Source organism: Lolium rigidum, chromosome 6 (genome assembly GCF_022539505.1).
Source record: "Lolium rigidum isolate FL_2022 chromosome 6, APGP_CSIRO_Lrig_0.1, whole genome shotgun sequence".
NCBI lineage: Eukaryota > Viridiplantae > Streptophyta > Magnoliopsida > Poales > Poaceae > Lolium > Lolium rigidum.
The window spans coordinates 268,652,238-268,663,407 of record NC_061513.1 but is presented as its reverse complement, the minus strand read 5'-3'; the positions used below and the strand labels follow the sequence as shown (position 1 = coordinate 268,663,407).

The window sequence follows — 11,170 nt, the reverse complement described above, 5'->3', positions numbered from 1 at the left end:
AGCGGCGAGCGGTGGCCGGCGGGATTGGGCGGCGAGCGGAGGCTGGAAGAGAGATGCGAGAGAGGGTTTGGGGTTTGCGGTGGTGGTGGGGACCGGGCCCCCAACAAAGGAAATGATCAAGCCAAATGGACCTGGCCCATCCGATGGATCATTTGGCAAGATAAACTAAGGAGGCTCCGAGAAAAAACAAAAACAAAAAAATATGAGCTGAGATTTAAGCTCGGCTGTAAGAAAACCCCAATTCAAATGCTTTCAGTTCATTTAAAACTGAACATCATGACTCGATGAGGAAAACTTCTACTACCAACATCCAAGGAAATGGTTCTAAACTAAAAAAATAGCAAATTTTCAAAAGTTCCATATTCTCCTCGAAATAGGAACCAACCAACCGATACAAGATTGAGATCAACGCTGGGGCAAGCAGCACATCAAAGCCCAAGAGAAAAACAAAGAAGAAGAAAAAAGAAAGCAAAGTCGACCAAGTCGGATCGACGAAAACGCTAATGATCCGTCACCGTTGCGCCCTTCGGAGAATTCCCACCACAAACTTAGCCCTCCGAAGCGCCGCATACCAACGCCTTCAAGAAGGGATGCGACGATGACGACGCTGCTGCCCGGATAAATCCTAGGGTTTCCCCCGGTATGCGGGAGGAGTGTGGGGAGGGGGGAACCCAACGCCCTCCAAGAAGGAATGGCGGCGCCCGCAGACGTCACCGCGTTGGTGTCGGAAATCCGACAGGGATTTCTCCCAACCCCCAAAGAACCACGACCCCGGACGCTCCATCGCGCTCCGCCCACCTCACCACCCACCAGCTCGCGCCACCACGGTCTTGGAGTCACTACCGTCGTCTCACCGTGGTCAAGCAACGACGACCGACCGAAACGAGAAGAGACAACCAGGGCCAGGAGGCGGGCCGAACAGCCGGCAACGCGGGAGGGCACAACCTCCACCGCCGCCTGCGGTAGCCGACCGGACGTGGCTCCAGGAGCAAACCAGGCCCCTATCGGCCCGGCCGAGCCCCGCGAGCTCGTGAAGCTCCCATGGCCACGCTGCAGTCAACGCGCCGCCGTCCAGAGCCCCCACAGCACGGGCCGCTCTGTCGCTCGCCGGAGACAAACACAGGGAGCCCGTACCTAGCCCGCCCAGGCCCAGATGGGGCCCAAAGGGCCCAGATCCGGGCCAGGAGCGCGCCGCCGCCAAGCGGCCGCGCCGCCGCCACCAGGCCACCCAACACCGCACCGCCCGAGAGCCGCGCCGCTGCCGGAACGCAGACGATCTAGGGAGCACCGCCGCCAGCCCGGCAGCCCCGCCTGGAGAAGGAGCGCGCCGGGTAGAGGAGGGTCCATCGCCGACGGCACCGCCCGGGCTTTGCCCGGCGGCTCCCGCCAGCAGCGACGACGGGGGAAGGGCGGAGGGGGAGGGTCGACGGGGACTAGGGTTGGGGCGCCCTGGAGTCGCCCGCGGGGGGAGCGACCCGAGGACACCCAGGCGATGAATCTAACACGATATATCTTGCTCCAACATAAAGAACAAACATATTGTGAGCCATGATAGTTAAATCAATCTTGTTCTTGGACGCTTAGGAGATGAAACCGGCACGATACATCTTTGCTCCAATGTAAAGAACAAACATATCATGAGCCATGATGTGTGGTCGCGGTTCAAATGTTGTGTGTTCTATCACATGATTAATTTTTGTTTCTTCTTGTTAAAAAAATGGAAGAAATGAAGATTATTGCTTGCTTGGAGGAGAAAACCGTATATATACAAAAAGAGTCGACTCTAGGGTTTAGAGTACAGGCTTACAAAGAGAAAAGCTCTCAAGACAACTTAAGTTCGAATGTACTTTAAACCATGACTCTGGATCATATGGGAACTGCTAAAGGTGTTGCTTCACCTGGGTTCTTCGCTTGTATAGAAAAATATTTGAGTAATTGATTAGAGTTTAGATATAATCTACCCTTATTTGAATAACTTTGTTTATTTTAAGAAACCCTAATTATATACTCGTACTAACATTTGACAAAAGAAATGTGCAATAAGAACATAAATCTGAGGCCCTCAAGTCGGTGAGAAACCCAAAATTAAGGCAAAAATGTGGCATGTCCTCATACCAATCATCGAGCTTTGCCTAACTATATTGATTACTTTGCATATTGCCCCATCCGATGATATAAAACATCACAATTCTTCTTGCACGACATATATTGAATATACTATTGATGCCGCGTGGGGACATCTTATTGTGTGGACCCGAATTTCATACTCCCTCCTTGCCAAAATGTAGTGCGTATAAAAAAATGTAAAATTCAAATGACCTAAAGTTTGACCAAGTATGTAGAACAAAATATCAACATCTAGAATACAAACTCAATACCATTAGATTCCTCACGATGTATATTTTCATATGGTATACAATTGGTATGTTAGGTATAGATAATTTTCTCAAAAGACTTGTCAAAGTTGATATCGTTTGACTTTTTGAAAATCTTATATGCACACATTGTGGCAATGAGGGAGCACTTCAGTACTTCACCAACTCACAGTGACCTCATTAAATAGGGAAACACTTAGCACCATTTAGCCCATCTATTATGATAACCAAAATATGACAGCCGAGAAGCATATTAATATTTCGATATAAGGTTTAAGTGACTACTCGGGGTATATTTAAATGTGTAGCCTTAGGCTTAGCCTGCTTAGTGTTCCGTCCCATGATTGATTAAGTGTTGTTTCTTCTTGCAAAGAAGAAAGAAACAAAGATTATTATCTGTTGGAAGGAGGAGAGAAACGTTATATATAGAAAAAGAAAGTGGAATCTAGGGCATAGAGTTTAGGTTTACAAAGACCAAAAAACTCGCGAGACAACTTATGGTTGAATGTACTTTTGGCCATCACTCTAAATTATATGAAAGCTGATAAAGGTGATATTTCACCTTGGCCCTTGATCTGTATAGAAACTTATTTGTTTAACGCAATTACATTTCAAGAAATTTAACCTAATTTTAATATATTTTATTTGTTTTGTTGGAATCCTAATTGTATACTTGCAGCAACTTTTGGCTGACAGAGACGCGCAAGGAGCACATAGAATCCCCGACCCTCGGTCAGTGAGAAACCAATAAGAACGAAAAAGTTGACACATCCTTAGATCAAACATCTAGCTTTGCGTGACTATTTATTACTTTCACTATTATTACCCATCCGATAATATAAACACCACCATCTTTGTTCTTTCACATCATATAACGACTCTAGGTTCGAGAGTTCAGGGTTACAACGACTAAAACGCTCGCAAGACAACTTTTGACCATGATATGGAACTGCTAAAGGTGCTACTTCAGCTTGTTTTTTGATTTGTACAAAAACATATTTCTGTAATTAATTGTATTAGAGTTCAACAAAATCTACCCTAATTTAAATACTCCTAGTTTTCCTTTATTTTGCAGGAACCCTTATTATATACTTGTGTCAAAATCCAGCGGTAGATAAAGACGCGGAAGAAACAGATAAATCCACAGCCTTCATACTCGTGAGAAACCCAAACGGAAAACAAAAAAATATGTAACAGATCCTCAGAACAAACATCTAAATTTGCCTGAATATACGAACTGTTGCAAATGTAGGATACTATTAGCATGCAGGCATGCTGCCCTCCTCTGAATTTACCTGTTTGCATCTCCGTCTCACACAATACATGTGAAGACGCTCGCAGAATATGGAAGATGCATTGAAAAGTATCTTCAAAATCACATGACTGCCTGTCCTCCAGGAAAGATACCTCAAAAAGTACAAATAAAAACATTACTAGTGGACAACACAAGCATCAGGGAGATCTCTTTTTTTCTTATCAGATGCTGAATATGATTGGATGTCACAATCACATTCAGTTCTCCCAGACCAATGCATAACATATAGGATGTCACAATCACATTCAGTTCTCCAGACCAATGCATAACATATAGAGGCGTCAACCACATGGCACTACAGAAAACACACGATTATCATGGAACTGCGATTTTGGATATCCAATGCACAAAAGCAACGACATGACAAAGTCTACCATTCACATGTGTTCCAGACCATAGCTGCCGAACTAGCCAATAGATCCAATGTACCATAAACTGAAAATAAGCAGTTCTAATGAAGAAAAGACAGCCAGCATTGAGAATAAGTTTTCACTAACTACAGAAGCCAGCCAGGGCGTCGAAAACATAGAACAGGGCCTACTGAGGAGGCATCCCAGAGCTAGAAGGCCCAGCTTGCTTATTGTTGATCTTCGACAAGAGCCGCTGCATCTCACCAAGAAGATATGGCGGGGCAGGCTTACCAGCCAGGGACGAGATCATGTTCTCGACATTTTTCTTCATGTCGGCAACGCCGATCGGAGGTCTCAGAGCAGGTGGAGGTGCAGGTGCAGGGACGCTCGGCGTGAATGGGGGGAGATAGTTGAGTACCTTCAGGGTGGCAAATGGAGGGCCAAACAGGCCAAAGAGACCAGGAGTTTCACGCCTGGCATACACTGCGTCAGCTTCGGCGCTTTTCCCAAACACAACACGTGCACCGCGGATGTCTTCTAAGATGCCAGACAGAGGCTCGATCAGGATGCCAAACTTGCTAAATGCGGAGAGTAGTTCCTCTTTGGAAGGAAGAATGACACCATCTGAGAACTGCAACACAATTTCCACTGGATTTGAAAAGTACTGTGGAGCTTTGTTATTCCTTCTCTTAGGAGTGGAATTAGGTGAATCTGAGCAGGTCCCATTGGTAGAAATTGCAATAGCATGATTTGCAATGGCTTCACCAGTAGTCTTCTGCTGGCTAGTCTGTTCACCCTTTTGACTCTCAGCTTTAAACACATGGTTTGTTGCAGTGACATTTGTTCCAGTAATGATGCCATCAACTTCCCTATACATTTCTGGCCTCATTGCCTCCAGGGAAGGATAAGGTTCTTGGACTGCACGCACTTCTACATTTCCATTATTTGTATATCCATATGCCGTCTGGGGTACGCCTCCATGGATAGGAAGAAACCCACTTCTAACAGCCACGTCTGCCACAACACCTTGGACTGTACTCACTTCTACATCTGCATTATTTGTATTTCCATCTGCAGTCTGAGATATGCCTCCATCCTCAGCAAGCAAACCACTTATAACAGGCAGATCTGTCGCAACACCCTGTTCATTTGTATCTACAGGAATATTATTAGTTTCCAACCCCATTGCTTCCATCTGGACACTTGCGATAGGCATATCCACAATACCACTTTGCACATTCATATCTACCTGAAAACCCATTCCAGCCTTTGTTTCTTCTCCCTGGACACTTTTGGCAGCCAGATCAGCAACAACATTGTCCACATTTGTATGGGTTCCCGGCTGCGTTGCTTCAACAGTCACTGGTGTCTTCACAACAGATGCACCATCTGCTTGGTCCTGCTCCTCACCTGATTTCGCCCCTCCCGACATTGCAGCTGGAACAGGACTCTTAAGTTCCAACTTGTTCTGATCCAGAAGCCCAACTCCCATGCCTGCACCACCTCCTGATGTCAGTTGGCTTATTAGATCCCCTGCCCTCACTTGCCTGATAGGGATAGCAGGAGTAATTACTAAGCCAGAGTCGAGGATGGCTGTCGGAGAGGTTTTCTTCATCCTCTTCCTCTTGATAGGAGAAGTCCCACTTCCATCTTGATCTTTCTTCTTTCTGCCCCTCTTCAATACAGCCTTTCCTTGTTCAGCAGCAGTAGCACATGAATGGGGAACCAAACCAGTACCTTCCACACTGGCGTCGGCAGAAACATTCTCCGCTGGAAGTTCAGGAGTAGCCTTAGGGGATGTTTCCTCCACCTTCTTCTTCGTCTTGACAGAAGAAGCGCCACTCTCATCTTGATCCTTCTTCTTCCTGCCCCTCTTCTTTACAGCCTTCCCTTGTTCAGGAGCAGCACCTGAATCAGAAACCAAAGCAGCAACATCGGCAGCACCATCTTCTGCACCAGCATCCTCCGCAGGGAAATCAAGCGCATCCGCAGGAGAACCTTCCTCAATCTTCTTCCTCCTCCTGGTAGAAGAGCGGGCAGCCGCAACATCATCCTTCTTCCTACTCCTCTCCAACACACTCTTCCCCAGCTTCACAGCAGCAGCAGGATCGGAGACCAAACCAGCAACATCTACACCGGCGAATGTTTTGGTTCTAAGCGAGCCAAGAAACCGCTCTGCAGCCTCGGGGAGCTGGGCGTCATGGAAGAAGCCTACCCCGAGGCTACGCAGCAGCTCCAGGACCTCCCCCACGTCAACATTGTCCGGCACCGCCTTCTTCTCCTTCTTGGTGGAACCCGGCGGTGATTCCTTGGGCGAATCGGCCAGCTTCTCGTCGAGGGCAGAGGACGAGATCAGATCGGTGTACGGCGGCGAGAGGTACTTGCTCTTCTTCCGCATCCTGCCCGTGGACAGCGGTGCGGCGTCGGTGCCGGCGCTCTCGTTCTTCTGCTCGTCGGCGGCATCCTCCCCTGCATCCGAAAGGTGCTTGCTTTTCTTCCGCGTACGCCCCGTGGACGGCGCTTTGACATTGGGGGCGCTGTCGTTCTTGTGGTCGTCGGCGTCGTCCTCCCCTGCATCCGAATCCTCCTTGGGCGAGGCGTCGGCGTCTTTGCGCCGCGGGCGTCCCTTGCGCTTTGCTCGCGCGGGCGTCTTGGGCGGCGGCATCTGGAACTCCTTGTCGGAGTCCTCCTCGGCAGCGGCAACGGCGGCATCTGCATCTTCGGGCGGGTCGGTGAGGTCGTCGAGGTCAACCTTGTCGGCGAGGTCCTGGAGCGAGCGGCGCTGGTAGGGCGGCCCGGCGCCGGCGGGGGCCCATCCCCGCGCAAGCGCGCGGGTCCAGCTCTTGAGCTTGGCGCGGTCCACCAGGCCGACGGCGGGGGCGTCGAGCGCGGCCCGGCGGAGGGAGGCGAGGAACTCGGGCGGGGACAGGTTGGCGACCCCGCCGACGGTGATGACGGCGGATGGAGCGGGGGCAGGAGGGGAGGCGCAGGCGCAGGTGAGGTCCGTGCAGAGGAGCGCGACGGCGGCGGCGTGGGCGAGCTCGAGGGCGGTGAGGAATTCCGGCGCGGCGCTGGCCCGCGCCATCTTGTCGGCGGCCCGGTCCGCGAAGCGCCTGAGGCCGGTGGCGGGGCGGGGGTTGGGCTCGTCGTCGCCGAAGAGGGAGACGGGTGAGTTCTTGGAGGAGAGGGGGCTGGCGGAGAGCAGGCGGGCCGGCCACCAGTGGTGGCGGGCCTTGGTCTTGGCCCAGACGAGCTCGCCGGCGGCTAGGGTTTGGGGGTCGGGGTCCGGGGTTGCCATCGCGGGGTTTGGGGGCGGTGGAATAATGGGGAGGGGAACGGCAGGAGGTATGGTGGGGTTTTGTGGGGCGGATCGGTCGGGGTGGATTTGGAAGGGCGTAAATAGCGGCTGCGGAAGCGGGGGCGGGGTAGGTATGGTGTAGGCTGGGAGGGCGGAGAGAGCGGGTTCTTCTCCGAGCCCGGTGGCCGGAAGCCTCCCGGCGGCGGCGGCGGCGGCGGCGGCGGCGCGGTGGGGGGTTGGGTGGCTGGGGGTCTCACGGCATCGGTGTGAGTGTGGAGTGGCGGACAGAGTGGTACTTGGAGGAGAGTGGAGAGCAGTGGAGAGTGGAGAGTATTGGGAAACGGAGGGGAATGGGGACAAGGGATAGAGCGCCGGATGGCTGGAATCAAACGGCGGCCAGCCCGAGTCGAGTCTGGTCTGCCGTATGCCCAGATGGCGTCTTCTCCTCCCTGCCTCGGGCGTCGCGCCGCGCACCACCTGGACGGCCGAGCGGTGGAGCGCCCCCTACCTACCCAATGCGTTAATCATCCATTTATCTAAACACGAAGTTAGTTCTCAGCTAGCAAATCTCTATATATATTTATTCATATTGATCAAATGCGAATTTATGGAGCTTTACTGATTTCAATTACACATATATTCATATTAATCAAACGCGAATTTATGGAGCTTTACTAATTAATTTTAATTACTCGATATGATTATAATCAATCAATAGAGTGTCACTGAGAACCTTGCTAGGACTCCCCTCTGTCCTTTATGAGTCCACAAAGTCGTGGCTTGGACGAATCCATCAAGTACAGCAAAAGTTTGTGTCAATCACGCCATCAATTTTCGGGTTTTCGAAACTGCCTTTGTACTCTTCGGTAAAGCGGGCATTTTTTCACATATGAACTCTGTTTGGGCGTTCTTTACGTCAAATTAAACTTGTGCAAATTCTCTATAACTTCTATCTCTAGCACTTTTTCCGGTTGAGGCCATCTTTGGGTCTGTTTTTGGCGATCTTTAAAAAGTATCATGCAGGGATAAATTTTAGGAAACTCCATATTTCACATAATGATCGGTTTCCTTCCATATTTGCGACACATCAAAGTTTAAAACAAGAACTTGTGCACTTTTGCAACTAATAATAGCTTAGTTTCAATAAATATAATAACGATTTTAGTACAATAAGGTACAAAATTCGTGTATGCATTTTACATGCATCAATCCCAACTCGAATTAAGAGCAAACAAGGGAATTATTAATACATAAAGTCCAACCATCGCATTTAGCTCTAAGGCCCCATGATAATACTCTCGCTGATTCACTATGAATTAATACAACATGTATCTCTAAGATTTGAGATTCGGTTTCTGTCAAACTCTGTCTATCCCTTATCCCATCAACATGCAGCACTGGCAACCTTGTGCATCCCCCAACATATGTGTGCTCTCATATGTTAGTACAACAAGATCACTATAGAATATAACATATATACTTGTATGCAACCAACAACAAACTATATCACAATTGCCAAGAACAAGTCACTACTCAAATATCAACAAAGAGATATAATAGATCATGGGAAAACAATATATTGCATCATGCATCATGTTTGCCAAGAGATTATAGTGGGGATGATGGGGAGTTGTTGTAGATGGTGATGGAGATGAGCCTCCCTTGGGAGAGAGGCGACGCCGGCATGGAGGAGGCGGCGGCGGCTGCCCTAGGGGCGGAGGCCCCTTCTTCTTCCTTGGCCATGGTGCTGATCTTGAGGAGCTTCTCCCCCTCCTTGGCGGCTTTCAAGGAGAAGGATTTTGGTGTCTATCGGTGGCTTACTCCAGAAATAGGATTTCCCCTCAATATATACAGGTAGAGATGTAATTTAGGCCATGAAATTGATGTTACTTTGATCTAAGGGCTCTTCGGCACCTCTAGAACTTTCGTAGGAATCCCCACTGTTCTTTATGGGTCCATAAATTCGTGGATTGTCCTAAATCCCCAACTATGGAAGTAGTCTGAGTCAATCACGTCACATATTTCCGGAGTCCAGAAACTGCCTCGATCTATCCTCCACAATAATATGGCTCTACAAGGGGCATCCAGAGTCCGATTGGAGCGAATTTTATGTCTAAAATGAATTTTTAGCGCATAAAATTCCTAGAACTTTGTCAATTGGATCTTTTTCATTTTACATCGTCGTCTTAGGGGGTTTACGTGGCTATCTTTGAAAAGTGTTCTGCAGAGACCGGGAAACTCCATATTTCACCATAATGACGGGTTTCCTTCCATATTTATCTATTTTCTACACAATAAAGTATAAAAAGAAATTATGCAGTTTTGCAACTATTAATATGTTAGTACCAATAAATATAATAAAGTAGCATAATAATAATGATTTTGACACAATAAACTACAGAGTTTTGTATGCATTTTACATGCATCAGCATGCTCTTTTGCAGTCAAATACTTATCGAATTGTAGTACGGTGATCCTTGCACTTAGGGGTTATCAGCTCTTGGGCTCCATTACCAATGTGGCATCAGTCAAAGTTCCACATTAGATGGTCAACGCAGGTCAGACCGATTTAGGACCTCCGATGAATCACTTACAAAAAGATTTAGGATCTAGATGTTCAATTTCATAGAATAAGGACTAAAGTGAAGGTGCTCGAAAAGAATTAGGACCGCATGCAAGTGCGGTTTACTCTTTACAGTATATGATGAAAATATCACATTGATTCTTTTCTTGCTTTTCCTTTTGAAAGGATGAGATGTCGCGTAGAGGGGGGGGGGTGAATAGGCGTTTTAAAAAACTCTTACGGATTTGGCTTGTAAGAATGCGGAATTAAACTAACGTTTATTTTACAAGCACAAATCCTAAATATGCTAGGCTTGACTAAGTGCAATAACAACAACTAGTGCTAAGCAAGATAGGCGCAAGATATATGTAGCACAAGTGATTGCAAGATATATGTACTTCAAGCACGATGGCTATCACAAGGAAAGTAAGCTCGGGTATAGAAATAACCGAGGCACGCGGAGACGAGGATGTATTCCCGTGTTCCCTTCCTTTGCAAGAAGGTACATCACGTTTGGAGGGGTGGAGGTCCCACGAAGGATTCTCCAACACCACGAAGGCTCACCCTATTCTCTGAGCCAAACCCACGAAGGATAATGGCCCTTTCCTTATGGTTAGATTTTCCTCCACTCCAGAGATGGCAAGCTCCAAAACCACTTCACAAGCTCCACGAAGGAGAAGCCCGAGCCTCTTCACAATCTTCTTTGAAGAGATCACCGGAGCACCAACCGCCAAGCCAACTAGGATGTCTCCCTCCAAGAGTAACAAACTCATGGTCTCTCACTCTGTTGCGGTTAGAAACCCACCGGCGAGCAGCGACGGGCAACACTGTAGAGCCGGGAGGCTCCCAGGACTGCGGCTGGCCCTGGTCCCTCCGAGCGACGGCCCGCAAAGATTCGGCACGCACGTCCGATGCTGACGCAAGGGCGTGCCACCTGACCTATACCTGGTCAGGAAGGTGTTGGATGTGCCTCGCTTAGTTTCCTGCATGGCATACACGTAAACATTAAATACGAGCCTCGATCGGCTCTCGGGTTGTCCCGTGAATCGGCTCAAGGAGCCGATCCACCCATGATGCGTACGAGGTGTACGATCGGATGGTGGTCCTGCTTGATCAAAATAAAGCTAAAACGACCTACTACGATTTAGGGTTTTCACCGCATAATCGGAACATCCTACTCGTGATTGAGCACGGCGGCCACGCACGGTGATCGTAAACCGACCCTAGACAAGGCCTAAAAACCAACACGAAGTTGATCCTCGGAACATC

The 11,170-nt window shown here is 48.7% G+C and overlaps 1 protein-coding gene across 1 annotated transcript; it reads right to left on the bottom strand.

The window, feature by feature from the left end:
* Nucleotides 1–4,008: 4,008 nt before the first annotated feature.
* On the bottom strand, nt 4,009–7,338 carry LOC124664104. The gene has a single exon (XM_047201702.1). The coding sequence runs from the start codon at nt 7,336–7,338 to the stop codon at nt 4,228–4,230; it is 3,111 nt and encodes a 1,036-aa protein (XP_047057658.1). The 3' UTR covers nt 4,009–4,227.
* Nucleotides 7,339–11,170: the final 3,832 nt, after the last annotated feature.